General features: G+C 37.6%; 1 protein-coding gene across 1 annotated transcript in view; it reads right to left on the minus strand.

Moving 5' to 3' along the window:
- The window catches only part of agps (alkylglycerone phosphate synthase), a 43,866-nt gene that overhangs the window by 15,834 nt on the left and 6,862 nt on the right, over positions 1-21,170 (minus strand). Inside the window, exons 2-12 of the mRNA XM_082176138.1 lie at positions 19,606-19,695; positions 17,677-17,767; positions 17,466-17,586; positions 15,458-15,532; positions 14,576-14,647; positions 14,277-14,356; positions 12,249-12,329; positions 9,550-9,675; positions 9,270-9,378; positions 5,145-5,272; positions 2,626-2,677 (exon numbers count right to left, since the gene is read on the minus strand). Coding sequence (XP_082032264.1) covers positions 2,626-2,677; positions 5,145-5,272; positions 9,270-9,378; positions 9,550-9,675; positions 12,249-12,329; positions 14,277-14,356; positions 14,576-14,647; positions 15,458-15,532; positions 17,466-17,586; positions 17,677-17,767; positions 19,606-19,695 — 1,025 coding nt within the window. The remainder of the gene's footprint in view (positions 1-2,625; positions 2,678-5,144; positions 5,273-9,269; positions 9,379-9,549; positions 9,676-12,248; positions 12,330-14,276; positions 14,357-14,575; positions 14,648-15,457; positions 15,533-17,465; positions 17,587-17,676; positions 17,768-19,605; positions 19,696-21,170) is intronic.

Raw genomic sequence — 21,170 nt, forward strand, 5'->3', positions numbered from 1 at the left:
AATTTTCACATAGAAAACACTTTTACAATAACTACAATAATACTCCACAATTTTTCTGTTTTACTGTATTTTTCTACAGTAGTACCATGCTATAAACGTACTTATACCGTGACTTGATTGTCCTGTTTGATGCCATGAGGTTCATTAACTAAACGCTTCCAGAGTCCCAACGAACGACCAATAGTTTAAGAGCATCCACACCTTCACTACGCTGAACAACTCAGAGATTACATGTGTCTGAACACAACCTTCTTTTTCTTCTGCTTGCGATTATAACACAGATATATAAAAATACCACTTCTGGGCTTAAAGAGTGTGCATGCTGCAAAAGCCATTATGATTACAGAGAGCAGAGTCTTCATTAAAGAGTCGATTCATCTCTCTCAGAAGTGCACCGTGGATGAAAACACAGATCCGTACAGGAGCTAACGAGATCCCTGGAGACGGGGAACTTTTCCACATTGATCTGGCAACCCCTCACAGATTCTCCCACATCTCCGCGTGTAACGTCATCAACCCCGGCGGCACAGAGAGCTTAATTGCTGCCAGGGCCATTTTTCATTGTTCCTGAACGGCGTGTTTGTGCATTCGCTCGCTGCTCAGCTGGTAAAATAATGATCAATTTCACTTTCTACGCCGCGGCGCGAACGGGGGTTCTCCAGAGATGAATTGCACCACACCAAATTAAACCACTGATGTAATGAATACACAGAACAACAACAAGTAATAAAAACAAAAACAAAGCTCTCAAATGCTAAATCTTGCAATTCATCTCTGTGGAGCTGAATATGAAAACAGATCACCGTCTCTAAAGCCAGAAATGGATTGATTGTGGAAACACAGGCTCTGCCTCTTGCTCTCAGTTATCATGTTTTAGTTACATAACCAACTCATAACACTCAGGTAATGTTTATCATCAATATACAGCACATCTGGATATTACACACCGGTCAATGACTTTACAACTCCACACAGAAATACTAAATTGTCTAATTAAACATTGATTCCACTTACAGTAATTCAATGTGTTTGTGATGTCACAACTCACTGTGAAGGTTTAGCTCATGAATATTAATTAGGTTTTGCGCAAATAATAAAAAATTATGTATTGATTTGGAAATCAGATATGTGGCAGAGTAGTTACAATACATTACCAATAACATCAATGTTATAAATGTTTAAAATCAATTTAAAAAAATCTAAATAAAACGAAGCTTCTTACACAATGATTTGAGATAAATCAGTCTTTTTGACCAACTGAAAGGCTCAAATTAACTTATATAATATATTAAATTATGTAAAAAAAACAGTATAATAATAATAATAATAATAATAATAAACACTATCGTTTAAAAGTTTGGGATAAGTACGGCAAAAAGAAATACATTTATTAAGCTAGACATTTATTACTTGATCAAACATTTATTACTTGATCAAATGTGACATTTATAATGTTAAGAAGAATCTGTTTCTAATAAATGCTGTTCTTTTGAACTTTGTACATCAAAGAATCCTGAAAAAAAGAACAGTTTCCACGAAAATATGAAGCAGCACGACTGTTTTCAACACTGATAATAATCAGAAATGTTTCTTGAGCAGCAAATCATTGTTTTAGAATGATTTATGATGCATTTAAATATTTAATTAACACATTAATATCTTCATGCTTGCATCTGTCACTGTCAGTTCCAGGATTTTGGTTTTGGTCCAGCAGTAATGTTTTCACTTTGAGAATAACAGGTTATATAACTACTATATTTAATAACCATTGAGAAAATCATAACCTGTTGTCTGGATAATGACAGAAGGGCTGCAGGACCAAGTATTATTTTTGCAATTACAACTTTTAAAGTCCCCCCGTGGTGAAAATCCAGCTTTTAATGTTGTTTATGTGTCTATGTGGTGTTTTTAATATGCTTTAAGACAAACCATGTGTAAATTCATAAGTCGACAGCATTGCTGAGTATTTTCTCCTTAAAACTGCAGTGAACCAAAGACAGCCTCAAAAACACGCTTTGAAATCGCTGGTGTTTCTGACGTCACAAACTACCTTGTAACCAATCAGATCAATGTGTGATCGTCAACGAGTGGATCTCTGAGCTGAGTGAGTGAGTGGAGGCGGGACTCATTTGCATATTCATAGAACCGCGCATACTAAATGAGGCAAGGGTGTCGCTATTTGAAGACATGAATAATATTTTACAAGGGAAAACGTTTAAATATGTAATTTTGGTGATCAAAGATGAGTTTTAAGGGATAAAATGGTTGACTACAGGGGGACTTTAAAAAGCATCTGCTATTTGGATTCGTTTATCATCCCAACACTTTTTGACCAATGACTTTCCCAACCATTTTTTGTTAGGAAATTATCTTCTAGTAAAATCTAGATGGCTATAGAAACTTTTCCATTATTAATTAGCAAATTAAATATCTCTTTGATTTGATTAAAGAATAATGGTGCTTTTGATGTGACTTTTTTTTTGTTTCTCTCTGAAGGCAGTCGTCGGCACTATGAACTGTCATTGTAAAAGAGCTGTGTGAAGATTCTTCAAAATATCTTTTTTGTAGAAGAAACAAAAGAAAGAAAGTAATATAGGTTAGATCAGAAGGACAGACGCAACTCACCGAACTGAAACTGCTCGTTGTCCATTAGCCGAATGGATGCTGGAGCACATCTCTAGAACAAGAATAAAGAAAAGGAAAACATGCTCAGACAGAAACAGATTAATAGACGGAGGCGTATAATGACCCTCTCCTACACTTTTAAACAAATCTACAACATTAATATTGCTCAGACAGTTGTTAGGAAACACCTACAGTACAGCAAAATGAAATTCCAATTAAAATATAACCCGATTTTTTTAAAGGCAGCCTTGGGCGAAGAGAAACGGATGGAGGAGCAGTGTAGATCCTGAACAGCATAATCAATAATTTCATTTTAAGTTTGGATCCCAGTTTGTTTATGGACTAATAAGAGACGGTAACACTGAGATCATCAATAAGGGCAACATCAGCAGCAACACACACACTAATGAGAAGCCCAGATCTGAGGCCATTAGCTTCACACACACGGCCTGATTCAACATGCACTCTTCAAAATAAAGCTTCTCTCCTGGCATCGGTCTTCACTTTGACAGCTAATTTTACACTTAATGCAAATCTACAGTAGATTCAGTCAACTAAAATCTAACAGTTTGGAAATAAGACACAAAAATAAGAACAAATAAATACAACAGAACAAAGATGAAATAAACAGTGCTTTAATGGGTCATCGAGTGCAAAATTCACTTTTACATGGTGTTTGCATATAAATGTGTCTTTGCAGTGTGTGGACATAACCACCATACAATGAAGAAATCCATTCACTCCTTTTTTAATCCTCAGAAAGCCTAAACGCTCTCTATCATCAAGCCGTTTGGATTTTCTGAGCAATATGTCGTCATATGACGGACTGTCCCGTATTAGCATATTTCCCGTTCAGCATATTTCCCGTATTAGCATATTTCCTCCCTCAGCCATTTGTATACTGTCCACCAAGGCATCACTTTACGTGTCTTGTGTCGACTCGCCCCATGGAAGAGAGAGAGATGGGGTGAGCAGTTGCTCATTATCATTTAAAGAGACATGCACCAAAGCGGGTCGCTGTGAACAGAGCTGATTTTGAGGAGGTAAAAAGGGTGTTGTTTTACACAAACATTGAGGAATTTTAACCAAAGTATTTTAGAAACTTTACATGAAGACCCTAAATAATCATTCCAACTTGTGGAAAATGGGCATGCGATGACCCCTTTAAGTTTGTCAGGTGAAGTATTCAGGTAAGAAATAAAGAAAGTCAATAAAGTAATCAAATGTAACAATCTTATAACAGTCTTCCTTGTATAGATCCTTATTAAAGCCACTAAAGTTATTCAGTCAAGAGCAGTGTGTGATTTTCTCTTTATCTTTTGCGGTTTGTGTTAAAGCGATAGTTTACCCAAAAATGAAAATAACCCCCATGATTTACTCGCCCTCAAGCCATCCTAGGTGTATATGACTTTCTTCTTTCACACGAATACAATCAGAGTTAAATTTAAAAATGTCCTGGCTCTTCCGAGCTTTATAATGGTAGTGAATGGAGGATATGATTTTGAAGCCCATAAAAGTGCATCAATCCATTAATAAAGTGCTCCACACGACCCCATGGGGTTAATAAAGGCCTTCTGAAGTGAAACCATGCGTTTGTGTAAGAAAAATATCCATATTTAAAAGTATTAAAACTAAAATAACTAGCTTCCGGCAAACGGCCAACGCATCGATTTACGGTGAACGAGTAAACCTTGACCTGACGCATTGATGAACACGAAAGCGCAGAGGATAGAGCAAAACAAAACACCAGTCACAAATTAGAAATCTAAAATGAGAAATTTTAAAGAGAGATGTCGGAGGATTTCGATATGTAATAGAAGAGGAGCTTGAGTTTGTTGCCAAGTCCTATTCGTTTGAACCGCGAGAGACGTCCAAGCTTACGCTACTCCTACATCCCATGTCATACATCGTGTCAGGGGTTACTCTTTTGGCAGAAAAAAATTGTACATAACCATTTTCCTGTAGCTCAAACAGTAGAGCGTTAGCGCTTGCAACGCCATGGTCATGGGTTCGATTCCCAGGGAAAGCAAGAACTGATAAGAATGTGTAAAAATGTGTTCCTTAAAATGCAATGTAAGTCGCTTGGGATACAAGCGTCTGCCAAATGCGTAAATGTAAATGTTTTCAACATTGATGATGATGATAAACGTTTCTTGAGCAGCAAATCATCATATTAGAATGATTTCTGAAGGATCATGTGACACTGAAGACTGGGGTAATGATCCTGATAATTCAGCTTTAAATCACAGGAATAAATTAAATTTTAATATATTCACATAGAAAACAGTTATTTTAAATTGTAATATTTCACAATATTACTGTTTTTTTTTGTCTTTTTAATCAAATAAATGCAGCCTTGGTGAGCAGAAGGGACTTCTTTTAAAAACATTAAAAATATTACCGATCCCAAACTTTTGAATATATATATAAATAAAACCTAAAAAACGTAACAGTATCTCACTAGAAAATGAAGTTAGCCTGCCCACAGCTGGGTTAGTCACATGTAGGCCTGTACTGACCTGTCTGGCCACCTCTCTCAGGCACGCCACACCCTGCTGGAAGTTTGGGAATACCACAGAGCCGTACTTCTGATACTCGGGAACGGGTCGGATCTTCATTGTAACTTCAGTCACCACTCCCAGAGTTCCTAAAGAGCCAGACACATATATACCATTGGCATGTGTATGGACAGATGGGAGTCACACCAGTATCACACCAGTATCACACCAGTGACTGTTTTCAAAGAGGTTTGATCTGATTCAGTATTACTGTATCACACACAAGGGCTAGAAATGTGTGCAGTTTGTAATGTGCATGATCTGAATGGTCTTTAACACCAACAACAGGATATAACAGTCAGTCTGAGGGTTGTACGCAGCACACACACACACACACACACACACACACACACACACACACACACACACACACACACACACACACACACACACACACACACACACGAGAGGAGCCCCTGACTCTCTGCAGGAGATCTGCATGTTCATTTTCACCTGAACGCTCAAGTTTCTTCCACTACAAAAGGAAGCAAAGAGATTTACAGACTGTGTGTTCTGTGACATATAGCAGGTCAGTATCAAACGACACACTGGGGGGAGAGCAGAGTCACCGGGGCCCGGCGCAGCAGGCTTTCTGTCCCGAACCAGCATGACCTCTGACCCCACAGGGGAAACCCTGCATCTGCTGCTTCTAGACTCATTACCGAAAGCCCAGAGCAAGAGAACATGTACGAGTGTGTAACAGTCCTGTGGAGAGTTTATACGACCCATCATTGAGACCGTATGCTGGATGAAGCTTTATGAGCAGAACATACCTCAGCATCAAAACGCCACTCATCCTCACCCTTCACTCAGATTTTCTTCACTAAAATGTAAAAAGTTTTAACAGGACTGTAAAATGCTCAAATAAACACCTGTTGATTTGCTTAAGTGTAATTTTACTTTTAAATATGGCAAAATCTATGGTTTCTGGAAGTAAAAACTATGAATTACCATACAATTTATAGTTGTAAACAGTAAGAGTTTAACATCGCATTACATTTTACTGCATAATAATGTCAAATGTATGGCTTTTGGAAGTAAAAACTATGAATTACTGTAAAATTTTGGTGAAAAACTGTAAAAGTAAATGGTTTAAAATCACATTATGTAATTTAACTGTAAAATCCTGCCAAATTTAAGTTTTCTGGAAGTAAAAACTATGAATTACCATATAATTTACAGTGTAAAAACAGTAAAAGTAACTGGTTTAACATCACCATTATGTGTAATTGTACTGTAAGATACTGCCAAATTTTTGGTTTTTGCAAGTAAAATACCAAAATACCAATACAAATGATGCTGAAAAAACGTAAAAGTAAATGGTTTAACATCACATTATATGTAATTTTACTGTAAAATAGTCAAATTTATGGCTTTTGGAAGTAAAAACTATGAAATACTGTATAATTTATAGTGAAAACAGTAAAAAAGTAAATTGTTTAACATCACAATATATTTTACTGTATAATAATGTCAAATGTATGGATTTGGAAGCAAAAAATTATGAAAAATATTTTATCATTTACGGTTTAAAAAAACAGGTTAACATCAATTACTATAAAATACGGAAGGAAAATCTTTAGGAAACTATGAATTACCATATAAATTATGCTGAAAAACAGTAAAAGTAAATGGTTTAACCGTACATTACATGTAATTTGACTGTAAAATACTGTCTAATTTATGTTTTTTAGGAAACTATGAATTACCATATAATTTCCAGTGCAAAAACAGTAAAAGGACATTCCCAGAAGTCATGGGATCACATATGATTATATTTCAATTGTTTGTTGTTCAAATTTTTGTTTTCAGTAATGTACATTAGGGTGTTTTGTTACAATTTATGTGTTTAGTTAATATTTATTGCATTATTTTAGTGTAATGTGTCTTATATCACTTAATGAAATATATATTTAAATACACTATACTGTAATATCTGAAATATTGTCTCTCTTGTATTGTTTCTTTTTTACTGGATTCTGAATTTCTGGCAACAACAGTTTTTTTTACAATAAATTGAACAGGTTATTTTTACAGTGGATTGTTCCAGGTTCAATACATACTGTACAACTTCTGTTCCACTACCCCAGTACAGAACAACTGCTCAAAAGATTGAAAAGTGAAATTATTATCACTTAAGTTGTATTTAACCCAAAATATTCCTTTAAACGTAACAAAATCCCGGTTTACCATCAAACACACACCTCTGACACTAGAATCATGACCGCCGTAAAAACAACAATTCTGTCATGTGAAGTTTAGTGTGTCAAAGGGGAAAAAGTGAAACGTGTCCTTCTTTAGGATCTAAATGTCCCAGACATTACAAAGCCATTAAAGAAGCCAGATGCCCTTCCTAATGGAATCATGAATGTTTAATTAATGCAGATTAAACCTGGGAAACAATCATCCTCCCACAAAGAATTCATATGTGGCGTGAAGACCTTCAGAACATTTAGCTAAATACAATGGTTATGGCCCATTGTCATCACTTCAGGGCTTCATGAAGGCCTTAATGAATTTTTAGAGAGACAAATTAATAATGATATCATTTCCTTTGGATGAGGGGATACTTTTAAACAGAATCGTGGTGTGAAAAATATCAAGCACATACTTCTGACCCGTTCCCCTGTCTGAAGAGAGTCTGTAAATATGTGTAAGAAACATTACCACATGAAAACATGAGAAACATCACCACTGTATGTCATACACTTAAACATGTTTCACTGCCCTCTACTGGCTAACAGGGACTAAATATGGCTTCAGTCTCAAGGTTTATTTGAGGTAAACTCAGAGTTTAATTTGCTAAATTATGCATGGTATCATCTATTTTAGATTTATCTGCCTCTAAATGACACATAAAAAAATATATATTATGGTTGGTCACTTGACGTATTGGTCAGACAGTCTCTTGCTGAATAAAAGTGCAGTTATTGGCCCAAAAAAAGAAAGAAGGAAACAGATTGGACAAGAGTCCCAAATAGGGCGACATGACCTAAGATAAAGTCTGATACAACTAAAACTTTGTGCTGTGACTCTCTCTGATAAAGAGGACTGTGTTTTTGAAATCCTATAGTGATTGATGCAAACTCTCACTTCAGTACAAACGTATCCCTACTACCAGTGACCCGACCAATGTCAAAGTAACTTCCTTGTGCACACTGAGAAGAGGAGGCGTAGAGAATCTGTGTCTGACCTTCAGTCTCCTAATGAAACCTTGAAGACTCATGATTAAACTTGCTTAATCCAGAGAAAGAAATGCTCGTTGTCATGAATACAAAAGCACTGTGACCAGATCTTTCAGACTGAGATATTCAGGTACTGTGGTTCTACATGTACAGTAGAGTATGCGTACAGTACGTGTGATGTAAATGTCATCTCCATAGAACGTGCAAAGCCCTATTTTTTTATTAACTGCACGCACTTTGTACCCTCAAGTTCTCCATGCTCCTTGCCCCACTTAGTTTCATAATCAATATTTTTTTTGCCATTGTTTGCCTCTATTTAGATATATTTTGTTTAATTATTTAGGGGACGAAATCAGAAAGGACGACAAGTTTGGATTCAAACTCGGGTCACCTGAAGCGCAGCTGCAAACAGACATAGGCTGTCATTTCACCTCAAAATCCAAAAGATGGAATTAAGAAATTTTACGTAAGGAAAATTAAGATTAAACATTAGGAATTTGTGTTTAAAATGTGCTAAAAGGAATATTTCATTTATCATTTACTCACCCTCATGTCGTTCCAAACCTGTATGAATTCCTTTTTTCTGATGAAAAAAAAAAGCTAAAAAGATGGACCACATTGATTTCCATTGTATGGAAAAAAAAAAATACTATGTAAGTCAATGGGGTCCCTCGACTGCTTGGCAAACCATATTCTTTCAAATTTATTTTTGTTCAACAGAAGAAACTCATACAGGTTTGGAACAACATGAGGGCGAGTAAATGATGACAGAATTATCATTTTTGGGTGAACGATCCCTTTAATTTTCAAGATATATACAAATATACCTTTGAGGTGAAATATGCCCCAGACATGTTCTTGAGATTCACAGATACACTCCTCACACACAGTGTGTCCGTACCTTCTGAGCCCATAATGAAGTGATGTATGTCGGGGCCAGTGGACATGCGGGGCCCCAGACAGCTCTTCTCAATCACTCCTCTAGGGGTCACCATCTTTATATGCACCACCTGGGAACACACCAGATCACAGGTAACATGATGAACACCAGACTGATGCGGATAAAACACGTCTGAAGTGTGTGTGTGTGTGTGTGTGTGTGTGTGTGTGTGTGTGTGTGTGTGTGTGTGTGTGTGTGTGTGTGTGTGTGTGTGTGTGTGTTGAGAGACAGCAAGACATACCAGGTCCTCAATGTTGCCGTAGATGTTCTTCTTCATGCCCGAGGCGCGTGTCGCCACCCATCCGCCCAGGGAACTGAACTCCATGGAGTCCGGCTCGTGGCCCGTACAATAGCCATGCTCATTCAACTACATACACACACACACACACCACAAACACAAAACAACATCTTACTTACAAAGCATTTTCTTTCTAGTGCTGGACAACGATTAATCGCGATTAATCGCATCCAAAATAAAAGTTTGTGTTTACATAATATATGTGTGTGTACTGTGTATAATTATTTTGGAAATATAAATACACACACATGCATGTATATATTTAAGAAATATTTGCATGTATATACTGTATATATATTTATCCATAATTTATATTATATATTATATATAAATAAAATAAATAGAAAATAAAAAAATGCTTAAATATATGCATGCATGCGTGTGTATTTATATATACAAAATAATTATACACACATATATTGTGTGTTTTCTTATGCCTGGTACATATTGTATGATTTTGGGCTGTCCCAAATGTGGCGATTTCTATGATCGCGGCTCCTAATTGGTGGTCCTACACATAGACTGTAAAGAAATATGGACGTAGTGTGTGTGACGTCACCCGTAGTGTTTCTGAAAAGCATTTTTGAAGCCCAATGTGGGCGGAGCCGCCCGTCGCCATCTTGGCCGCGCGTCACTTCCGGATAAACGAAAATGTGCAGCGAGGCGGATTAGCTGAGGTGACGTGACGCTAACGCTAGCAGACAAATGGCTAGTAGTGACATCAGCGCCAATCCACCTGTCACTCAAGTGGCCACGCCCTTAATTATGCAGAACTTTAAGGCTTAATATCATTTAAATGGATGAGTTATACAAAAATTCACCCCCCTCACAGTCATCATGAAGGGCAAAATTAGCTTTATAGACCAAAACCACTTTTTGCACCAGACTTTAAACACGTTTTTTTCTGCTGTAAAGTTGGCCGTTTTAACATGGTGTTCTATGGGATTGACTCTCTTTTGCAGCCTGTCTCTAGAGGCCAGTCGATGAACTGCAGTTTAAGTCACTTCCATGTTAGTTTCAAGAGAGAGACGAGAAGGTGGCCGATTGGTCAACGCTGTACGGTGAGAGAGGTTCAAAGACAGCCGTTGTTAGTCTTGCAACCAAAGATGGTATGCGATAGTTTTCTGACAGTGTCATAAATTAATCATAATCATCACAACCTACATCTCCTGACTAGCCAATAAAAATGAGAATAGCCCCACATGGTGCTAAAACTTGAACCTACTTCCTTCAAGATTGTCATGCCAAGTTGTTCTCTTTTCTCTAGCCATGACCACGTCCATATTCTCCTCTTTCGCTTCCTCCTCTTTTTTTAACGCACGTAAAAACCAAAAGTGCACTAGCACATGCTGATGACGTTTTATTCTTCATACTAACTTGTGTCGTAGCCAATAGGTGTCATCATCATACAATCTACATACATGTCGTACCCAAGTTTATTATATCCATGTCGTACAGTGTGATTTGTAATGATCTTATAGGATTGCTGAAATCACACAGTCTGTGGCAGACTTAAGCTAAATCAATAAGTACAACTCTTCTGCTAAATTAGACAGTCCTTCATATAAAGTAAGGTGAATAGTTAGTGCTGCATATTATGATATGTATTGGGGCAACAAAAATTATACATACATATAAACACCCCTGGATAAACAACAGCAGCTGGTGAACAGATGTTGAACATCATCGCTGCTACAACATCGTGTATTTTAACACAGCTGGATCACTGTCCTGACCAATCAGCATCCAGGACCAGGACGAGATCAGTTTCATAATAAAAATGTGAATGACAGTAAAACACAACAGCCTTGCAGGAAATGAGTTTCTGGATAAACACAGAAGTGCTGAAGCCTTATGGAGCGTTACAGATGTTTCCTGCGGTCAGACTCACAGTGTGTGTGTGTGTGTGTGTGTGTGTGTGTGTGTGTGTGTGTGTGAACGTGACAGCCGTATACCTGTGAGAGAGCTGATGGACTTATTGATCAGTCTCAGATAAAACACACTCCAGGTGATTTTATTAGGCATACCCCAGAGACATACAAACACACTTTAATGTTCCACCATCTGTCCGGCATCCCTCCACACACACACACACACACACACACACACACACTGTGATGGGCATGTTTATGATTCATCTCACACACACAATACTACACCACACCAGTAGCACCAGTGCCATTTTTTGACATTAGTTTAATGGGACCATCTGCTGTGTGTGTGTGTGAGTGTGTGTGCGCGTGTGTGTGTGTGTGTGTGTGTGTGTACGTACGTGTGTACGTGTACAGACAGGAAGTCTCAAGCAAATGGTCTGTTTTTACCCTTCAGAATGAACATGAATGTTAGGTTTCCGTGTTTTAGGGGGACTTTCCATAGACATAATGGTGTTTATACTGTACAAAATGTTTATTTTCTCTCCTCTTTCTCTCTTATACTTAATTTAAACCTAAGTAATGATGTATGATTTATAAGCTGTTTTCCTCATGGGAACCAAACAATGTCCCCACAAGGACAAGGATTTCTGGTATTACTATCCTTGCAGGGACAATTAGGGAATACCTGAACCACACACACACAATAAATATATACACACTAAGGAACGTGCAGAAAGCTGTTGTGAAATCAGTGTGTGGATCAATGACCTGTCTCTCCAGATCCTGTCCGATGATCCCAGCCTCCACATGAGCCGTCAGATTCTTCTCATCAATCCACAATATTCGGTTCTGAAGGAAAGGGACACACAGCAGAAGATAACAGGTCACTCATGGACTCATTTATCAGTCATGATCACAGCTCTTTCCAGGAAATAAGCTACAAAACAGCTTATTCTTTCTTCCTCCGTGTCTGCGGTTTACGCAACCCTGTTACCAAAATGTTTCAAATTAAAGTTCAAATGTGGGTTTCGAAGTATATTTAGAAAATCTTGTTTAAGGCATTTTAATTTTGTTATTTTAATTTCTAACAATAAACACTGAATAAACGTCACAATTAAATAGTGGAAGAGTGGAAAACTTAGAGCAAAGTGCTTGAGCTTGAGGAACAGTCACATTTGAGAAAATAAAACAGAAAACGTAATGAAACTATGTTGGATTCACTACCACTTAAGTTTGTGGTCGGGTTTGCTGCATTTATTTGATAAATACAGTAAAAACAGTAATATGTTGAAATATTACAATTTTAAATAGCCGTTTTCTATGTGAATATATTGTTAAAGTGTAATTTATTCCTGTGATCAAAGCTGAATTTTCAGCATCATTACTCCAGTCTTCAGTGTCACATGATCCTTCAGAAATCATTCACTCAATCAACTGCGATACTTTTTTTAGGATTCTGTGATTTCCGTGAAAGTAAAAAAAATAAAACAGCACTTATTTGAAATATAAATCTTGTGTAATTTCTTTCCTGCCACTTTTGATCAATTTAATGCATCCTTACTGAATAAAATAATTCATTGCTTTCAAAGAAAAAAAATTGAATTAAATTGAAATGTAATTTTTGACATTTTGAAAATTAAATAGAAAATTAAAAATACATAATATATATTACAATACAAATATATATATATATATATATATATTAAAATCAATACAAGTCAGAAACAAAAAACCATGATCCAACGTGAGTCTAAATCCACATTATTATAAAGGCACTAAAGACGGACTGTTGAATTACAGTAGTCGTTCAGGAAACCCACAGACTAGCTGAATATGCAAATATGCAGGATAAAAACAGCATGTGCATATGGCCAAAGACAGTAAAATGTGAGATACACAATGCAATACAGTAGAGAATAGCTTATAAACACAAAACAGCAGAGATGTGTGTACAGAAGACTAGTGAAAATGACTCTAATCGGCTGGAATGAGAGCGAGAGCGAGATTTAGATTAAAGTGCAGTGATGTCAACATTGTGAGCCTCAAACCACCTCAAACTCGTTCACTGCTGTTAAACTCAGCCCACATATCTGAGCAAAGACCGACAGAGGTCACTGTGTGTGTGTGTGTGTGTGTGTGTGTGTGTGTGTGTGTGTGTGTGTGTGTGTGTGTGTGTGTGTGTGTGTGTGTGTGTGTGTGTGTGTGTGTGTGTGTGTGTGTGTGTGTGTGTGTGTGTGTGTGTGTGTGTGTGTGTGTGTGTGTACCACAAACCACAGTAACACAAACGCTGCAAACCATCTCCTCTGACACAGATAATCGTGACTTTGCTCTAGTGAAAAAGCAGCACATTTCCTCAAGTGAACAATATAAACACACACACACAATCACACCTTTGCATGCCGCTCGGGCTTCAGCTGGTGTGTGTTTCAGGCGTTCTGACTATCAAGCAGGTTTTGTCCCACAGGGTTAAACGCTCTTCAGGAAACCACAGTTGTCTCCGCCCCTCCGCTATCAATCACTCACAGCGCTCATAAACAACCTCACCGCTCACGACACACTGCCTTTCATGTGCACGACCCCGCGACCCCACGACCCCGACACAGGTCAGCCAACGTCAGAGCCGCAGATGAAGTATGCGGAGAGAGGAGAAAACCAGAGAGAGAGAGAGAGAGAAGAACAGACAGGTAGAGAGAACAGAGAGAGCTCTGTGTGCGTGTACGTTTAATATACACACCGTAAATACACACACACACGCGTCACACCTGTAAGTGTGCATGTGTCGGTGCAAGCACTCACCATCTGAGATGTGTCCAAAGAAACAATGGAGCGAGTCTCCTCATTAGGGCACTCAAGAGCACTGGACACACTCGTGCCACCTGAGAGAGAGAGAGAGAGAGAGAGAGAGAGAGAGAGAGAGAGAGAGAGAGAGAGACATTTTTTCAAAATTATTTGAAAACCAAAAATACACTTGGTTTACACTTTTCTTTGGGGTCTTTGTTAAACTATAATTATGTATTTAAGTACTGAGTACATGTACTCACTATAGGGTTAGGGGTAATTGTGTGTAATTGTGCATAAGTTCTGAAGGTACTCGCCTCCGTAAGGGATCAAGCAGACGTTGTGTTTACAGGCCAGATCCACGATCTTCTCCACATCACTGTGACAGCCTGACGAAACCAAACACACTTATGACACACACACACCACCTTCATATCAGTCATTACACACAACCCTTACACGTAAAGTACCGCTCAAAGGTTCGGGGTCGGAAAGATTTTAAATACGTTTTTTTAAAGAAGTCTCTTCTCTTAATTTTTTCAAAAAATCATGATAAATTTTTTCAGGATTATTTGATGAATAGAAAGTTCAAACGAATGTTAAATATAAATCTTTTGTGACATTCTAAATGTCTTCATATTAGAGCTGAGAAATGATTAATCACATCCAAAATAAAAGTTTGTGTTTACATAATATGTGTGTACTATGTATAATTATTTTGTGTATATAAATACACACACATGCATGTATACATTTGTGATTTTTTATTTATTTATATATTCAATATTTATATTTGTATATAATATAAATATATATACATGCAAATATTTCATAAATGTATACATGCATGTGTGATTATATCCCGTGGGATCTGATTGGACGGTGGACACGGGTCATTTCAGAGGCAGAGAAAGTGACTTTTCTTCAAGATTATGAAAAGGAGGATTTTCTGAAGGAGACTGCGAGGGTGACGGGACAGCGTGATGATGGGACGGGTGAATTCTCCGAGAGGGAGGACATGATTTGCTGGCCGCTTGGGTTTTCTCCTAATCAAAGCTGGGCCGTTAATCAGAGCTGCTGAATGGGTGCTGTCAGGAATCCACCAATCAGAGAGCAGCCAGAGTCTCACTGGATGGAGAACGCCCCTTTCCCTCTAATGAAAGCAGCTTCTCATGAATATTAATGAGGCCGTCACTCACTGGGCCAAACCACCATGTCGGGCACGCGTCCGATCCTCCCCTCGCGCAGGGCAAAGATCTCGTGCAGGCAATGACCTGAGGAGGAGAAGAAGAAACACTGTCAGAAACACATGAACACGAACGAACGAACGAACGAAGCTCACCCAATATAAACATCCAGTAACTGAACTGAAATAAACTCAATCTGAATCTTTCTTGTGATATGAACACATGACTTTATATATAGGCAGCATATAGTAATGCTCTAACCTCTCAATAAATACACTAGTTTGGAGCAAGTATGATTATTTTAAGAAATCACTGCTTTTATTGAGCAAGGATATATTAAAGTGATCAAATCTTACAGTAAAACATTTATAATGTTGCTAAAAACAAATGAATCATGTTTTCCACACAAATATAAAGCAGCATGACTGTCTTTAACACTGATAATAATCATAAATGTTTCTTGAGCATCAAATCATCATATTAGAATGATTTCTGAAGGATCATGTGACACTGAAGACTGGAGTAATGATGCTGTAAATTCAGCTTTGATCACAGGAATAAATTACACTTTACTGTATATTCACATAGAAAACAGTTACTTTAAATGGTAGTAATATTTCAATGTTTTTACTGTATTTTTGATCAAATAAATATAGCTTTAGACTTAGATAAAATATTACAGTGTTTTGATTAAATTTAAATAAAAACAAAAAACATTCTTCTAATTTATTTTAGCTTCAGCAATTCTATCTAGGGCTGTCAAAATTGCTCAAAAATGACGTTCGAATATTCCCTCTAAAAAACACACGAATATTCGAACTATTCGAACATCTGGTTGCGCATTTGGTCAATGCGCAACCAGTTATTGACATTCGCATTACGTCAATAACAGGACAAATTAATACAAAGAGACATACATACATTTGTATAGGTAGTTAATTTAAGTTTAAACATATTTGACAATGTATTACCAACACAAAACCAAGTAAATAAACTAATGGCCAAGACCGCAGACCTCAGTCTCGCTCACTCGCAGGCACTCTTTCTCTCTCTCTCGCGCGCCCTCGCGCTCACGCTCTCTCTGCTCATAACGGTTTAAATGAACAACAATAAGCACATGTTGAGTGCTGATCAAGAGTTTTGTGCAAGCAATTTAAGGTCGCGACTCTTGTCCCAAATATAGCAGGCTTCATTCAGTGATTGAAACAAATTTATTAACATTAAAAGTTTTACAGTATAGAACCGACATTGAACGCTCCGAGCGAGCTGTGCTGTGGTAAACATGGAACATTTCTGTTTAACGTTAAATAAAATGAGGCACACAATTCCGAGAAATGTGACAACAAAGAACTTTTACCCTGAGCCTGAGGTTCATAAAAAATAAAGCGCTATTAAAAAAGAAAAAGGCTACTTACATTATTGGTGCTTGTATTAAAAAAAGGAAAAACTGACTGCAATTTATTCCATTGTCTTTTAGTGCACTGTCAACTTTCAGCAGTGACGCTGTGCTAGACAGTGCGACTCGTGTGACCTGTCCCTCAGGCAGCGCGCGCGCCCACTCGCAGAGCAGACAGCCGCGCCTCTGCTTCCGCGGGCGTGTTTTTCCATATTCGAAATTCACATTCGAATATTAATTTTAACGTTCGAATTTCTGTTTTTTAAAACTATTCGAATATATATTCGAATTTAGAATATTCGTTGACAGCCCTAATTCTATCACAATCTAACAAACTCCCTTTTAGGAAATGTTGTGATAAAAAAAAAGAATGAATGAATTTATTTCACCCCTAAATCTAAAGGAAACCAAAACTGATTATAGTTTGCATAAATAAAACCTATTTTAGGACCATTATAATTTTTTGCATCATCACATTTTAATAAGAAATGTATATTAAAATAAGCAGAATTTCTGTATGAATTTTTTTTACCACAGTGAAATATGAGGGAATGCTTGACAAAATTCTTATGCATGCTTGGAAAATTGCTAAAACTTCTTTCTATCAAACACAAAGTTGTTTACCATGCGCTCGGAAAACCCGGTCCTCCGGGTCATGTGACGCGGACACACCCGCCGCTTTCAGATCCTCCATGAAGGGCTCGTTCAGGTTAGGAGGAGCGACTGCACTTAAATTCAGAGTGGGCTAGAGGAACACACACACATATCATATTACACACACAATCACACAACACAAGAGTCAGACACACAGCTGTCTGAAACACACTCCACTTACTGTGGCAGGAGATTTATGCTGTAAACTGGCTCCAAACGTGCCCTCAAACCAGTCCTTCAGACTCGGCAGGATCAGCCCACTCAACCGATACCTGAAACCAGCAAACACACTTCACCAGTCCATCGCCTGCAAACTGACTCTGCACCGTTCCCTAAATCTGCATTTCCCATGCAAGTCTATACAAAACATGTAACATGAGGGTAAATACTGACTAGTTCATGTTTTACACTTGAATAAAAATCCAGTTATTTTCTTCTATTTGGATTTTTTTCTTTTATGATTTTAGTTCTTAATTAAATTCAATTGTAAACCATTATTAACTCAAAATTATTTCAATACATCCTTTACATGATCTCTCAAAGCTTATCCTGTCAGATGTGTCCTTGTGTTCAGTTTTCCAGCCACTAGATGGCGAGAGCACATCACACTCAACTAGGAAAAACTGGAGAGACGAAGCTCCTACCGAATGTAAATGTTATACATTTATTACCCAAGTAAAACAATATTGTAACAATATTGTATAAAACAAAACAAAAATTGTAAAGTTTCCCACAAAAATATTAAACAATGATAACCACTAAGTACCAATAATAATAATTGATCACCAAATCATATTAGGATGATTTCTGAATGATCATGTGACACTGAAGACTGGAGTAATGATGAAAAACACCTTCTGGAAATGATTCTGAAGATTTTCTTTGCATGTGCTATTTGATGTTTCAATCTATAGACATGTTCTGTGAACGACATTTCTGTGTGAAGGAGGCATATGGCAGTGAGAGCACATCATCTGTGTGTGTGTGTGTGTGTGTGTGTGTGTGTGTGTGTGTGTGTGTGTGTGTGTGTGTGTGTGTGTTGAAGCAGCGCCACTCTGTCTGTACGATCACACAGTGTGTGTGTGTGTGTGTGTGTGTGTGTGTGTGTGTGTGTGTGTGTGTGTGTGTGTGTGTGTGTGTGTGTGTGTGTGTGTGTGTGTGTGTGTGTCCTTGAGACTGTGGTAAACATCTCTGTTCAGACCCGTCTCATGAAAGCCACAACACTGCGTGAAACTCAAGTGCACTATAGCAATGTTTGGAAAGAACAATGACACGTTTCAAAACACAACAATGCAACAAAATCCACATCGCATAGCTAGACACATCACGTACACATGTCACAATACAGAAAATAATAGTTGAAAAAAGCACTATACAAATAAATGTGAATTGAACTGGTCTACTCTGCTCAGATTGGTCAGATGAACCAGTCTGTTTTGATTGGTCTACTCTGCTCTGATTGGTCAGATGGTCCAGTCGGTTGTGATTTGTCTACTCTGCTCTGATTGGTCAGATGACCCAGTCTGTTGTGATTGGTCTACTCTGCTCTGATTGGTCAGATAGCCCAGTCTGTTTTGATTGGTCTACTCTGCTCTGATTGGTCAGATGGTCCAGTCGGTTGTGATTGGTCTACTCTGCTCTGATTGGTCAGATGGTCCAGTCTGTTGTGATTGGTCTACTCTGCTCTGATTGGTCAGATGACCCAGTCTGTTGTGATTGGTCTACTCTGCTCTGATTGGTCAGATGGTCCAGTCTGTTTTGATTGGTTGACTGCTTGTTGGAAACAAAATGCACTTGATATGCTGAGATATGAACAGTAACGATGGGGTCGGTTTGACTATCAATCTCATCAAACTTTAAACTGAATTAACAAAATTAAATACATTAACAATTAACATCCCGACTATATGCTCTTGTATTCCTCATACAGACATAAAGGTGAGTAAAGGATGACAGAACTGTCTATTTTTGGGATTGTAGTGCACTCAGCTCTGCTTAACACATTTATATCATGTTGAAATCCACTCTGATCAATTCTGCATGTTTTCCCCAGAACAGATGAAGGAAATATCTGAGTCTAATGGGTATGTGTTTGGTGCATCGTACTCACCGTTTGCCTGTGAACTCTGCTTGACCCTTTTTATTAAACAGGAACCTGGAGTCACTGTAACCCCAGCCATTCCACTTCATGACCTCCTGCCTGAAAGAAACAGAGGCCACGAGTTTACACGCTGTTTAACAATGTCAACGTATATTCAATGACAGGCAACCTTTGTCTTGCACATCTGCAAATATAATATTAAATTACAGTGACCATTATAGTATCCTGCAGAGATTAACCACTTCTGTCTTTATAGTATGATAATGAGAGCGCTCATGAACAAATGATCGTGTTACGTGTTACTATGAAAGTCCTGAAGGTCACAGCATTCACTTCTGCTCAGAGTGAAGAGAGCTTCGGATAAGAAACACTTTAAATAAGAGTCAACAGAAGTTAAAGTATATTTCCTGCTGTCTTTATCTAGTCACTGCATGAAAGGATGCCAAAAAACAGCACTATTTTAAGTGCACTAAAAAAAATCTGCTGTTTGGCAAGATTAAATTGTATTAGTTTATTAGCCATAAACTTCTGTTTAAAAAAATTATATATATTATATATATATATATATATATATATATATATATATATATATATATATATATATATATATATATATATATGTATGTATATGTATATGTATGTATGTGACATTTTTTACAAACGTTTAAGAATATATCTGCATTTTTACATGCCTGTATGGTCAGAATTTATTCTACAATATTTCTAAATAATAATAAATTGTTAATGTTGAGTGTAAAATTGTAGTTTAACAAAACGTTTAGCAAAATATTGCAATGATTTTCTTTATTAAATTATGTCTAAATGTTTTCTCACTCATCGTATGTGTGTTTTTACAATGGGGGGGATTTTGTTGCTTACATACAGCACAAGGAGGCTTCCAATTTAATTTACAAATAAGTAAACCGTTAATAATAAAATAACAAAAATAAACAAGTTACAAATGATAGCACAAGTTAATACAACAGAATAAAGAGACAAATTAAATAAACAACATTGCTTTAAAGGTGCTCTAAGCAATGTCACGCGTTTTTTAGCCCGAAACATTTTTGTCACATACAGCAAACATCTCCTCACCATCCGCTAGCTGCCTCTCCCCTGAACAGACAGCCCAGGCTGCACAAACGGCAACAAAAACAAACTGGCCCAGCCTGGACCACGAAGCATAACAAACAGTGTTCCAGCCAATAATAATAATAATAATAATAATTTTCATATGGCCGACACACGACCAAAAAGATGACGTTCCGATGAACAAATAGCAAAGAATAGGGAAAAAGGAGAAGGAACGTGGGAAGTCCCGAATTTACATTGGAAAAGCCTTCGAAAGGTGGCGAGAACTCCGCCGGCAGAAGGGCTTCCAAACTGACATTCAGGAGGCTCTGTTTTAGCTGAACAGGCAGGTAAATCCAGTCTGCCGTTCATGACTGTTTCAGGAAGCATGGAAGGGAGGGGGAGGGGGAGGGGAGGGGGAGGGGGATGGGGAGGGGGAGAGGACGGGATGAGGAGGAGGGAGGGTCGAGCTAGCCTCCGTTTTGTTTGACAATACTTTGAAC

Source organism: Leuciscus leuciscus (assembly GCF_965113295.1).
Source record: "Leuciscus leuciscus genome assembly, chromosome: 7".
Taxonomy (NCBI): Eukaryota; Metazoa; Chordata; class Actinopteri; order Cypriniformes; family Leuciscidae; genus Leuciscus; species Leuciscus leuciscus.